The 13,629-nt window shown below is 43.1% G+C and overlaps 2 protein-coding genes across 3 annotated transcripts; one reads left to right on the top strand and one right to left on the bottom strand.

Annotated features, from left to right (window-relative positions):
* Positions 1-1,376: 1,376 nt before the first annotated feature.
* On the bottom strand, positions 1,377-4,092 carry lyrm1 (LYR motif containing 1). Its single transcript, XM_080475155.1, has 5 exons — positions 4,047-4,092; positions 3,181-3,371; positions 3,034-3,094; positions 1,972-2,003; positions 1,377-1,848 (listed from the first exon to the last, which is right to left on the bottom strand). Exons 2-5 carry the CDS (start codon positions 3,337-3,339, stop codon positions 1,735-1,737), a joined length of 366 nt encoding a protein of 121 aa, XP_080331281.1. The 5' UTR covers positions 3,340-3,371; positions 4,047-4,092; the 3' UTR covers positions 1,377-1,734.
* Positions 4,093-4,930: 838 nt separating this feature from the next.
* Positions 4,931-12,380, top strand: dcun1d3 (defective in cullin neddylation 1 domain containing 3). Of its 2 annotated transcripts, none has more exons than XM_080481511.1 (5): positions 4,931-5,314; positions 6,388-6,454; positions 6,994-7,045; positions 7,151-7,673; positions 10,637-12,380. In XM_080481511.1, the coding sequence occupies exons 4-5, from the start codon at positions 7,237-7,239 to the stop codon at positions 11,172-11,174; spliced, it is 975 nt and encodes a 324-aa protein (XP_080337637.1). In that variant the 5' UTR covers positions 4,931-5,314; positions 6,388-6,454; positions 6,994-7,045; positions 7,151-7,236; the 3' UTR covers positions 11,175-12,380. The 2 variants fall into 2 exon arrangements, with proteins under 2 accessions (XP_080337637.1, XP_080337638.1); XM_080481512.1 differs by having other exon boundaries at positions 4,946-5,314; positions 6,328-6,454.
* Positions 12,381-13,629: the final 1,249 nt, after the last annotated feature.

Below are 13,629 nucleotides of genomic sequence, written 5' to 3' on the forward strand. Positions count from 1 at the left end.
TACACCTGTACTGTACTGCACTGTACTGTATTGTACTGTACTGCACTATACTTCACTGTACTTTACTTTCCTGCACTGTACTGTACTGTACTATACTTCACTGTACTGTACTGTACTATACTGTACTGCATTGTACTGTACGGCACTGTATGATACTGTACTACACTGTATTGTACTGTACTGTACTTCACTGTGCTGCACTGCACTGTACTATACTGTACGGCACCATACTGTGCTGTACTGTACTATACTGCACTTTAATGTACTGTACTGTACTTTACTATACTGTATGGCACTGTGCTGCACTACACTGTATTGTACTGCACTTTACTGTACTGCACTGCACTGCACTGTACTTTACTATACTGTATGGCACTGTGCCGCACCACACTACACTGTGCTGCACTGCACTGTATTGTACTGTACTGTACTGTACTGTACTGTACTGCAGTAACACTGTCTCTTCACTCCACCACATTATGAACTAAACATCCAGTGAAACAGAAAGGAGTAGAATAAAGTACCAGTGTAGTACTCTACTGTACCACAGAGCAGCCTCCCGCCTCTTGTGTTTCATGTTAACAAGTCGTTTTAACCATTTTTACCACATTTCCAGTTGTGGGGCGACGAGCTGCAGCTGCTCCACACCTTCCTGTGTCTTTTCTCAAAGTTCATGTCGTTCTATTGGGGCTAAGTTGAGTTTGTGTAACAGAAGTGCTCAGAACCTCTGGTGTATTGTTGCATCTGGCATCAGTGATCTTTCCTGTCTAGGTTTTACACAATTTACATATTCTAAAATAGCTGTTTGTGTGTGTGTGTGTGTTAGTTTTTTCAATTTATATTTATTGTCTTTTTTTATTGTGACCACACAGGTCACTGTGGAACAGGTTCAGACTCAATGAGCTGGAGTGGCTTTTAGTGTCCCTTCAGTTCTGTTTGCTCGCATCCACTAAGTTCTTTGCTCTGTTGGCTCACACTGAGAAGTTCCCCGGTTCGATTCTGGGCTTGTTTTCTTTTTTTATCTCTGGCTTTTCAACTTCCAACTCGTCCAGGCTTTTGTCCAAATACTTCCTCACAAGCCACATGCAGTCCAATTTCACCCTGAGTGGGACAGACCGGTCAAACAGAACCAGAATAATCTTTAAATGTAGTTTGTCTTTGTTGTGGTGCAGATAATCTGTTTTCTTTTTCTAATCTGCTTGATGGTTTGTCTGTTTAACATCCTGGTTTAACTGGTGACTTTAACTCTGGCTGGTGGTGTGGATGGATGGATGGATGGATGGATGGATGGATGAATGAATGAATGGATGGATGGATGGACGGATGAATGGATGGATGGATGGACGGATGAATGGATGGATGGAGGACCAAGCATCAGTTCAACGATAAACATTTATTTTCTGTCAGTGGAATTTTACATTAAATCACATAATAACAGTACAAAGTAGTTTTTAGACATTTAAATAAATAAAATATACATCTTGCTCTCATATCACAAGTCACTCCAGACTTGAATCTTTCTTGGGCGGACTAGAATCTTCACCAACATTGTCTAGCAAACAATATTGTTTTTTACTGTAAACAATGTTTACAGTAAAAAACAAACCAAAGCAAAAGAAGGAAAGTTTGCTTTTCCGCAGACGGAGGTGGTTCTTGCGTCATCGAGCATCAACAGCAGCTTGTCGCAGCACTCTGGTAACTTGACGTCCTGGCGGCGGCGGCGGATCTCCAGCATCAGGTCTGGTCATGTGACTGCATGTAGAGCGGCTTGGCCTGTTTCCTCAGGCGCTGCTGTGCTCGCAGCTTCCTGCCCTTCTGGGTCGCCAGGCCCAGCGGTGGAAGGTAGGTCTTCAGGTGCAGAGAACAAAATGCACTTTTAGAAGAAAGATTGTCTTGACAACTGAATTACAAACTCAGCCCCAAATTATAGCTCGAAAATATGTATTGTGTTTATTCTGGGTGATTACTTACAGCTCTGGGATAAGGGTTCCTGTAATGCAGACCTTTAAAAAGATGTAAAGACGGCATCAGGTTTATAAAATAAAATAAAAAAGCCAATAGGTGCAATGTTAGAGGCAATAAAACTTTTCTTTTGGGTGGAAGATTTAACTGATATTAGTCAAGTTTAAATGGAACTCCGATGATAAGAACGGAAGGATAATGCAAGCAGTTTTATAGAAAACAGTTTGTTTTAGTAGGTAATCAATCTGAATTCACAAACAGAGCAGGGTTGTTGTTTTTAAAGTAAAACTCTTCTGGAGACTGAAGATATTGACCTGGTTTAGTTATGACATCACAAGCATGTGAAGTGCATCACTCACTGCATCAGGATTTGATGTCACTCTGATGTCAGGTTGTGCTAATAGGCACTTACAGCTGCACTTGGTGTTTTATGAAAAACACAACTTACATCTGGGTTTGCGGTTTTATTTTCCTCAAACTGAAACTGTCCAGACCAGAGGGGAGCAGCCAGGTTTATACGTGGAGGCCAAGCCGTACATTCAACTCAGTTCTCCTCTTTATTAATAAGTCTTTTAATAAGACTCTTACAATCGACGTTTCCTGCCCTGAATCAGTGAAGTTCTTCTATTTCTCTGCATGCTTTGTCTGATAATGATTAAATTTGTAGTTTTTAAATACAGTAAAGATTCCTGACAGAACCAGGCCTGAATCCAGAACAATGACGCTGTGTTGATCAGGTCCACCTGAGGGAAGGTCGGAGAGCCACAGAGCCGCTCGGAGTCGTCCGGCGCTTCAGTTCTCAGGTCTGCTCAAGACTCCAGCTGCACTTTGCTCAGTCACTCGGTGATTAAAATACTGATCGACGACTGAAAGAGTCTTAACGGCAGCCAAAGTAAGTCTGGCAGCATTTTCAGAGAAACGTACAAACTGAAGCGTTGATCAGCTAATAATGAGGACAAGGCTCATCATTACTTTTGGTTTAACTTGACAAAATAAAAAGAGCATTCTGAAGAAAAACCCTGTCTCGTCATGGGATGAAGCTGAAGTCATGTGAGACTTGCTGCATCTTACCTATTTCTATCCTTGCTTCGCATTCCTCTATACATCTCTTTATGGCCTCTTGGTCTGTGACCTGTAAAGCAGACGCACAAAACAAATAGGTCAGTCGCACAACTTGCCATAAAACTGCAGTTTGTTATCATCTGGTAGAAGTTTCACCTGCTGGTTTTGTCTGAAGAGGGCGCCGGCCTCCTGGATGATGTACTTCCTCTCAGTCTCCGTGGCGCCTTTGTCTGCGCTCAGCGCCTGCCAGCTCCGGGCGACACGAAACACACGCCTGTACAGCGACAACACCGCGCCGCGAGTGGAGGCCGTCATCAGGGATCACAATCTGAGAGAACGGACGTTTCCTAAACAGTGAAGAAAGGACAACTTGAGCAAAGGGAACTAACTCGGGTTTTACACCGGTCTGCCCCACATCACAGCACAGACGGACCAGGCGGTGGACCCGAGGAGCAGCAGGGTGTCTGGGAGCACCGGGGTCCATCCAGGGTCCAGTGAGGACCAATATCTGGAGGTGCTTAGATTTTCATTTTTGATATTTACCTTTCTTTTCTGTTTATTATGTGTTCAAGATTTTATTTTTTGAAATTATTTGTGAAATGACTTAAGTTGTGAGGTGAGTTTTTCCTGAAGGTGTTCGTCTTTTCTAAAAAACACCTTAGAATATGAAAACAGAGGAAATCGTTCAGAGCTTTGCAGAGATTGTTGTTGTCTCGATGTCACTAAAACACACTCAACGTCTCACGACTAACGGAGGATGTTAATTGTGCTCTGAGGTCAGCTGAAGTCGTCAGGAATTAATCTTGAAACGCATTTCGGTCTTTAATTCTTTGACATAAATAACAAACACATGCAGCTGCCGCTCCTCGAGCTTCATCACGGCAAGTTACACAACATACGAGGCTAAATGAGAGAAAACCAGCTGCGTGTCGTTTAGCGTCATGATTCACTCTCGCCTTACTGATCAGCACCGTTTATTCCACGTTTTGTTGAACAATTAAACGTGAGGAGTGTTGACCTACCGGAGGAAGTCTGAGGGAGAGTGCTGTTTACCAGCGGGCGCGTGATGATGACGTAGGTCTGGACTCCGGAAGTAACCAATAAAATAGGGGTAATTGTATACATTTTAAAGCAATACAAATAAGTAAACATGTGTATATCTTATATTATATTAAACAATTAAATAATAATAGATTATTACGAAACATTCAAAGTGATAGTTTGATGATCATACTAATGACGTCACATACGTTACAAGCAAAACGGAATAAAACATTAAATTAAATAAGCACTAAAAAACTGTCAAACTATTTAAATGACTCTTCCTAAAAGAACAATTACAGCCTTTGCTCCTCTTGGCCTACTTGTATTTATGTTGACTACCAATTTACATAATTCATTTGTCTTTTATATTTAAAATCTTAACGACCCTTAGACAGCAGCATATCAAATGTTGAATTGTATTCTTTACTGCGTCCGTCAAAGTTGTTAGCTCATGTTGTATTTGCATAATTTTATGTCTGTACCTTCTTTGTTCAATAAAAGTCTGTTTAAAAAAAAGTATTAAGTACACAATGTTTATATATTGAAAATACAAACGCAGACAAATTTTGTTCACTTTACATAACCAAGAAAAGGAAGAAGGAGAATTTATGTCTACAAACAAAAAACTCAAACAAAATATGATCATTAAATAATAAAATAATAACACAATGTTATTCGCTTCTTCCCATCTGTCTGAGCTGTTTGTAATCCTTAATTATTCTGTAATTTACAGCTTTATATAGACAGATAGATAGATAGATAGATATAGTTTAACATCCTTTTATATATATTGCATTCTATTCTATTGTGTGTGCGTGCGTGTGTGTGCGTGTGAGAGAGATCAGCTGTTCCAGGAGGAAGTGACGTCATAACCCTCCACATCCAGAATGTAGCCGCACTCAGTCACTAAAACAGGGAAGCACAAAGAAAGTGGCTGCTGTTTAGTCACGACCTGCTCCATTAAGCTTCTCCACGGAGGGACCGGAGCCGGGCCGGGTCCACCGCGGAGCCCCGGGCGCCAGAACTCCGTTATTCGGTGTGAAAGAGGCTGAAGTGGACGTCGATGTGGAAGTTTGTGTCAACCGGATGCTAACATGCTACTAGCTAGCGGCTGAACGCGACGACTTTTCTTCACTTCGATTCTTGTTTTTTTTTTAAAGAACAAACTTGTTTCTAGACTTTTTCTGCCGCTGGAGTCGCAGTAATGATGAGTCCGCTGCCTGCGGGCAGGGTTTCCCCCCACGAGGTCAGTTCCTCCGGAGGATCGCGGTGTTGTGCTGGTCGGAGCGGAGCTAGCCTAGCCGGGAGCTGCTAGCGGGCCGGAGGTTCGGATTAACCGGCCCAGAGGCTCCTCTGCTGGGCTTCCTGACTCCAGCAGGGAAGCCTCCGGCCCGGAGGCTCCTCTGCTGGGCTTCCTGCCTCCAGCAGAGGAGCCTCTGGTTAATAGACACTCCAGCATTAGGAACGCAGTATTAATGTGACATTAGAAGTGCTGGTTTGTGTTGATGTTGTGTGCATCAGGCCATTAGGAAACTTAACAGTTTGATAGTTTAACTTCAGTATCTAAAGCTGAATCATGGAGGCTGGTGTTTTACCAGGATGTCCTGTCACCTTATTACCATGTTACGTGGTTTCTAGTTTGGCCTTCAGGTGAAATACACTGGTTTCCTCACTCACTTCTTGTGATAAGATGTAAAGTTGATTATTTGTGACTTCTTTAAACTGCAGCAGGTTTTCAGGTCAAAACCTTTTCTCCTCAACTGGATGTCAAGTATGGATGCTTCCAGATAGACTTTTTTATTTTGTTTCACCTCGTAGTTACTGAGAACCAGTTCTCACTTACAATGACGACCTGGCAGGAAGAAACGGAGAGAAACGAATGTATGCATCCACACCACGAAAGTGTGGCACGATCTGTTTAAGAACATATTTACAGTTATATCTATATATATATGTATTAAGAGACAAATCGATGAAAGCTAAAAGCAAATGCAGTGATTCTTCATTATTGGTTGTATGGTATTTGTGAAAGAGGAGAGCAAAAATACTTTCACACACAGCTGGGAATTTATAAAAGCGATGGGACAGTAGATGTACTATCAAGGCTCTGCTTCAGCTGGAAAGATGGTTTCAATCAAAGTTCCACGAGTTGCTTTGTGTTTCGTTTGGAACTAGTCTGCATATTCCTGCCAAAACACAAGCTGGTTTGTTGTGCTCGGATTATGTTTTGGTTGCATGCTGACAGAAATATTCCTGCAGGTTTGGGACTGATGAGCTATCACATTCTGCTTATGATGACAAGATAATGTGTCCTTCCAGCTCTGCAGATGTCAAGGTCACAGGGATGGAGCAGAACAGAAAGAGAATGCCGTCTGAAGGACTGTCTGTAAGTAAGCTCCCAATCAGCTGCTTCATCAGTTGGACAACATGAATCTGTCCGTTTGTCTCTGGATTTGGGAGATCAGGCTTTGTTTAAACAAGAGTTCAGTTATTGATTTTCTTCATCTTTGTGTGTTTGCTAAAATGTATTTATTGTTAGTATTCATTTGATTGCCATTGTTCCATCTGTACCTTTGAAGCCTTTCAGAAAACCACCAGCTTGAAAAGTGTCAAATCCCCCAAACGTTTATCTGTAGTATTTTTTGTTTTGCTTTAATCTGCTTTCACTATCTCTAACATTCAATAAGGAACAAAAACTGGGTCCACTTGGTCTCTAGAACTTTGGAAAACTTTGGTCAAATTGGATGTTTTGATGCTTGACTTTCACTTCCTGTACTGAACACAGATTAATGTGCACCGCTGGACACAAGCAAGCCTTTTCTTATCTGTTCTTTGATCACCAGATGTAATGTAATGGTATTTTTATAAAAAAAATTTTTTAAATCTAATAAGACCAGTTTCACCTCTATATTTCCTCTTTTTCAGGAGTTTTAGCTCGAGTCTTTTGAGTCCCTGTATCTTGGCAGATTTGGCAAAGGTGAGTGTATTTCCAGGCTCTGCTACGTTGAAGTTTCAGGATTTTTTTTTTATTCTAAATTCTAAACGTGCGCTTTGCTTGCTTCCTATTTGCCGCTGGTCTCAGGCCGGAGGGTATGTTGAGGCGTCTCGCCAGGCCACAGCAGCGGCGTCTCGGTGGTTCGGACGGGGACTGACGGGGAGGAGGAAGACATGGGCCAGTGTGTGACCAAGTGCAAGAATCCCACGTCTTCACTCGGCAGCAAGAGTGGAGACAAAGACAGCGGCTCCAAGTCCCACAAGAAAGGCGGCGGTGCCGGCGGCAGCCACAAGGAGGAGCCCAGCGCCCCATGTAGCAAAGCCACCAGCGAGCTGTCCAATGGCACCAAGGCCTTCGAGGTCACCGTGGAAACGCCTGTCATCCCCACAGTGACGGGCGACACGCGCAAGGAGGACATTTCGGACAGAGATGGTCTGTCGATGCCGCGTATTGAGGAACTCTTCTGCTGTTACAAGGACGAACAGGAAGATGCCATCTTGGAGGAAGGCATGGAGAGGTTCTGTATCGACCTGTGTGTCGACCCCGCGGAGTTCCGTGTGCTTGTTCTCGCCTGGAAGTTTCAAGCAGCCACCATGTGCAAGTTTACAAGGTAAAGTGGCGGTTTTGTGGACGGGGTGTCTTGATTTCACAGTTTGTTCATCAGAATGAATTCTCTGGCTGTGGAATGCCTGAAGGATTCTTAGTTTCTCCCTCTATTTCATCATGTAAACACATTGAAAACAAGCACAGACTTGTTCACTCAAAGTGTGTTGCAGAATATTTGGAATTTTTTAATGTGATCCTGTGACGTAGCGGTTCAGACACATACTATGAGGGCGTCATCATCCCAGATCAGATTCTCTCACACCTACTGTTCTCTGCAGACTTCCTGCTTGCTCTCCTCATCCCGTGTAGCATGTAAAGGTTAATATTTCCAGATTCTGCTATGTGGTGGAGTTACTACTGGATGTTGATGATTTAGGTGTTTTGGTTTATCTACACTTCATTTTATCAATCTTTGTTTTTCTGAAAACAAACGCTTTCATTCCTGCCAAAAGAGTCTTATGGTCACATTTAGAAAGGTTTTCCCCCTGACCACCTCTGATTCTACGCCCTGGATAATGTTCTTACTGTAATCTTTTCCCACTGCCAAACCGAATCTCTGGCCCCTCGTATGATGAGATATGAGACCACGGAAGGTTTTGAAACTTAATATTGTGGAAGTTGTTCCAGAGGAGATAATCAGACCGGTGCTGCAGGTCCATTTGTCTCTCTGAATCAGTTAGATCCTTTCTGATGAGGAGACGCTTCACTCGGATAACAAAATCTTCCCCATCTCTGTTGTTTTCAACAATCGGCTCAGTAATACATCTGCTACCAGACACCTTGATTCTCAACCATAATGTTAAAAACAATATATCAGAGCAGAAAACTTTTTTGAAACTCATTTCAAACCGACTTATTTAGTCGGTATGAATGTTTCTTCTTAAAAAACCCACTTTGCTTTTAATTCCAGCTTCTCCACACCTCCACTGCTGAGAACTGCAGTCTACCAACTCCAAGTGTTGATTGGGAATCAAGTTTAATGTGAATTATTCAAGACTTGTTTCTCAATGGTGTCGTGATCTACAGTCTCGACGTCAGTGCTGCTTAAACTGTTGGACAAGAAGAAAAGAGGGCGAGCCATGCTGCTGCTTTTATATACAGTATAGTGACTGCATAGATTTCTCTCTCGAGCATTAAGGGCAAAGGTTAACCTCCTCCTGCTGCAGTTCGGTCGTTAATCGGCTTTTGCTTGAAGTGACAAAGTGATTTGATCGTATCACTATGATGCAAAGTAGTAAAACAAGTTATTCATACAGAAATCCATTCCAGTGACACTGAGGTCCAGACTCTCTATATATAAATAATAAAGTGTGGCTTCGCTCTGACTCGTGTCGAGGCCGACATGTTTAAAGTGTTGATGCCTCACCGCAGCCTCCTCGTCTTCGCCTCGCTGAGAAAAATCTCCCAAACGATGAAGAATTCAACGTTTCCACGTGACTCGACGTGGTCGTTACCTCCTGAGAAGAGAGTGGCCTGAAATACTCTGCTTCTGAAGATTCTGTGTGTTTTAACTGAATCAATATCACGTTTAGTCATTTTTAGGTTGAGGAAGTTGTTTTAATCGCTTTAGTGGCCAGCAAACAAAATGTTCTGAGGCTCCGGACGCCGTCGTCCAACACTCAAACGTCGCTCACAGCTGGATGTCCCTCGCTTCTCTGTTCGCCCCGCATTTGTTTCAGGAGCTTTTCTGCTGAGTTTGACCTTGATGGGAAACTGGTGGTCTGTGTGCCACGTGCAGCCACAAACGGGGGTCCTTGAGTCTTTAGACATTAGACATTATTTCTTTAAACAAAAAAAAGTTACTCTCATTAAATACAGATATGCTAAATGTACTCTGTGGAAATGAGATCCTCCGTAGTGACGCTGAAAACTATGCAGCCTTCAAAATGAAGACCAAGCTGCAGGCTGAACAAGTACATAGAGAAGAAAATACTTCATTCCAGGGTGAAATTCCTTAAAAATCAAAGTTCTTGTTGATTTTCCATGACTTTCACATCTTCACAGCAACTGTTAAATCGTTAACTACCATAGTATCGTCCCGCCGACTTCTTCAAAATGTCATATTTTATGTTCTCCACCTCTTACGTGTGGCAGCCTTCAAAGTCTCATCTTCAACATTTAACCTCTTCTAACAAAAGCAGAGTTGACATAAAAGTTGGATATAATAAAACAGGACTTCGTTTTCCCCCGACTTTGAAAAGCACCAGATCTAATGAAAGGACCTGGATCAGATGTTTGTGCTGTTAACTATCATGAAAACCACGTGAAGGTAAAAATCTGTTCCTGCAGTGTGAACGGAGCCACGCACCTCTGAGGTCGGACAGCAGATGAATAGAGACCCCCGCACCCACCCAACTTTTGACTCAGCACTTTTCCATCCAGAGGCTTTGGACAATACGAACCCACATGTTTCATTGTCAACCGATGCTTACTGAAGCTCTTTACTTTGCATCTCACTTTGAAAAGCCTGTGGAGGGGTCAAATGTCACCGGGCTCAATTTAAAGCCACAACACTTTTATAGATTTCAAAAGTTCATGTTTTAATAGCATCAGTATTCCTGCAGTGAGCCACCGACCTCGCCCAGACATCAGCAGGGAAAAGTAAGAATAATTAGCCTCTATACTTTCTCGTCTTGTTTTTAATGACTGAATCCACCTGCAGCATCAGGCCGCGGATGTTTTCATAAACTGAGAAGTTAGTTCTTCATAAAATGCCTCAATGTGTCAAAAAAAGCCTCGAGAATTCAAAATTCCCCCACAAATAGGAAACTGTTTCCATTCTTTTTATCTTTTGAGAATTGGCCTTCATATTTGGTCTTCAGTTTTTAAACTCTAATCCTCCAGTCTGAGTAAATGTTGTTTCCTTTTCCAGCCATGAAGTTTATGTGATGATGATCTGTTTGGCCTCTTGACTGACGATGTGACGCTTGAGATCTGACCGGTGTCCCTGCTTGTGTTTGTGTTTAGGAAAGAGTTTGTTGAGGGCTGCAGGGCGATCCAGGCCGACAGCCTCGAAGGGATCTACTCCCGCTTCCCCTGCATGCTGCTGGAGGCTCAGGGCGAGGAGAACTTCAAGGACCTGTACCGCTTCACCTTCCAGTTCGGCCTGGACGCCGAGGAGGGCCAGCGCTCGCTGCAGCGGGAGATTGCCATCGCCCTGTGGCGGCTGGTGTTCACGCAGGACATGCCGATGATCCTGGAGCACTGGCTGGATTTCCTAGCCGAGAACCCCTCCGGCGTCCGGGGGATCTCCAGAGACACGTGGAACATGTTCCTCAACTTCACCCAGGCCATCGGGCCCGACCTGACCAACTACAGCGAGGACGAGGCGTGGCCCAGCCTCTTCGACACCTTCGTGGAGTGGGAGCTGGAGCGCAGGAAAAGAGAGGAGCAGCAGGGGGTGACGGAGGACGAGGGGCGGTGTAGTGACACCGAGTGTTCCTCCAACACGGACAGACTGGAAACAGAGGGAAGCCGCGGCTCACAGACGTGGGGGGGCCACTGACCCCACGAGGGGGGGGGGGACTGACCAGGAGACAGGTGATGTTTGGGAGGAAACTGTACATCTGTGAATCATTGGATGGATGTTAGTATTACCTTACAGCTCTCCTGTCTGGTGGGGTTTCTGCTTGGCAACCTTTTTATTTGGTTCTTCAAAGGGCTCTGAGAACTATTGTGTTTTAAGCACTTCTATTTAAGTTATTGTTTTACCTTCCTCCTTCCGTCAGACGTTTGGTCCAGTTTATTGTGATCCCACCGACCGTGACCCAGCAGATTAACTCACCTGAAGCTTGGTTTTTTAAAATGGGCCATAGAGGTGTCCCACATTCGCCACAGTGACGCTTTTATCCTGGATACACTGCTATGTAATGGTTTCAAAACGAAGAAGGGAAGTGAAATTGTCTCGATTGATTAACATGGTCGTTTGCTGGGGATTTCCTTTAAAAACAAACAAAACAATACCAATAATTTCATTTGTACTCAGTTTATTAAGAGTTTGAAAGTTTATTTGCGATCTTGGTTTCCGTGGTAACGGCCCCGCCCTCTCCTGTGTGGAGTGATTTGAGTGCTGCTCCTGTTTGACCTTCACTATTTTGATGTCCACCTCTTTTCAAGACGCAGTTAAAGTGTGTACAACACAATCATTTTGGCTTTTTTCTTAGCTGCCTCATCGATGTCACTTTAGAAAATCTGTAAAGGCAGGAAATGGGCTCCAGCTCGGTTCTCCGTCTCCTTTCTGGACTGTAGAAGCCTAAACCTGTCACGTTCAGGACGCTGCCACTGGCACCCTGTCAAGCTTATATATTGTTTACCTTCAGCAGGCTGAGTTCACTTCCTCCAACTGCTTAAACAAAACAAATTGTGTGCGTGCACTTCACAGTGTTGACTGCTGCTGGCGATGGTTGTAATGAATTGCACAAAAACCAATAGCATGCTAATTTGCTATACTTGAAAACGCTTTGCAGAGAGATTGATGTCAAACTCGTTACTATCCGTTAGAAACCTTTTTTCCAAACTGTAAATTGATTTTAAGGTGTAGCCTCTGGTGTTTTGGGAGAAGTGACTGAGTGATAGTTACTCTGTCTGTGAGGGTAAAATGATCTATTTGGTTTACATCCGCAATGGTTTTATTTCAGATTCCCTTTGCCCTTTTTATAATAAAAATGTATTGATTTATAATAAATAAAAAGTGTTGAATTTTTGACCATGACGCTCCTGTGTGGTTTGTACTTCTGAGAACGCTTGTTACGGAGTAATCGACCAATAATGAGTCATACTAATTATTACATCAATAACACTTGTGAGCAGACTCGTGGCTCTGGAGGAGATGAGGGAGTCGGCCAGACTCCGGAGGGCCTCACTACCAACAAGGGGCCCCACCGTTTCTCTCCCGGCACCGGAAATCACCTGATCTTTACACAGGAAGTCGTCTTGCAGTGTCCTTGGCTTCATGTGCTATTGAGCTTCAGTGGCGTAGAGGTGTTCTGCCACAGGTTCTTCCTTCCTTACATCCTCACATCAGCTCTGAAGCCAAAGAGTAAAGGGTAAGCATATCATCGTTGATGGAGAAGTGAGTTACTAACAGCAGAGTTTCTTTCAAAGTCACCTTGATCTGATCCTTTGGGAAACACCGTTTAATTTCTCTTTTCTCAGCAGCCTGGAGGATCCTGCCGACAGAGCTGATGAGTGGTGAAACAATATGAAGAGAAGCAGCTGTGAAAACCAGACTTTAGTCGGCTTCAACAGACTCGAGGAACAAATGGTCCACTCATTGATCGCTGCGCATCTTCTAACTTTTGACAGGAAGATAAATTCAGACATTTAGTCATGAAAATCTGACTAATGCTTGTGGGTCAAAACTGATTCAGTCTTTGCAATAACTTCAGGAGGGGGAAGCGCAGGCACTGCTCATGGGCAGATTCAAACCCACGACCGCTACATGAGCCACCCTGAGCAGACTGACAGTTTTTACACCACTGAGAGAAAAAACTCACACTTGAGGTTAATAGTTTTTGCCAAGCTCACATTTTTTTCAACATTTGAATAGATTCAAATGAAGCAAGCTCCTCTTGTAATGTTCATACTCTCATGTCTCCATTTTTAAGGTCAGACTTTAGTAGTGACAAAATTTGTATATTTTAACACGCGAACATTAACGTAGGCAATTGTTGACATTAGGTTGTGTGAATGCTGATACTGAGAATTATTTTTATTTTTTGACTCCCTCCGGCTTCTGCAGTCGAACCAACTTGGACCATTCAAGTATCAAAATGTGCAAATTTTTAAAGACATTCTTGTTATGCTGTAACTATTTTAAATCTGTTAGACTATTTTTTACTTTTCTACAATTTTTATCCACGGAAAAAGTTGGGCAAACTGTTTTAATTCACAGACTTCTAAAAAATGACACGTTTATAACGTTTAACTTTTTTTTAAACATCTTTATATCTTTTAAACTT

Source organism: Lipophrys pholis (genome assembly GCF_963383615.2).
Source record: "Lipophrys pholis genome assembly, chromosome: 1".
NCBI lineage: Eukaryota > Metazoa > Chordata > Actinopteri > Blenniiformes > Blenniidae > Lipophrys > Lipophrys pholis.

Coding starts and splice junctions, on each gene's coding strand:
- lyrm1 (XM_080475155.1), bottom strand. CDS start 3,339: ATGACGGCCTCCACTCGCGGCGCGGTGTTGTCGCTGTACAGGCGTGTG. Junction 3,095..3,180: donor TCTTCAGACAAAACCAGCAG/GTGAAACTTCTA, acceptor TCTGCTTTACAG/GTCACAGACCAAGAGGCCAT. Junction 2,004..3,033: donor CGAAGCAAGGATAGAAATAG/GTAAGATGCAGC, acceptor ATCTTTTTAAAG/GTCTGCATTACAGGAACCCT.
- dcun1d3 (XM_080481511.1), top strand. CDS start 7,237: ATGGGCCAGTGTGTGACCAAGTGCAAGAATCCCACGTCTTCACTCGGC. Junction 7,674..10,636: donor ACCATGTGCAAGTTTACAAG/GTAAAGTGGCGG, acceptor GTTTGTGTTTAG/GAAAGAGTTTGTTGAGGGCT.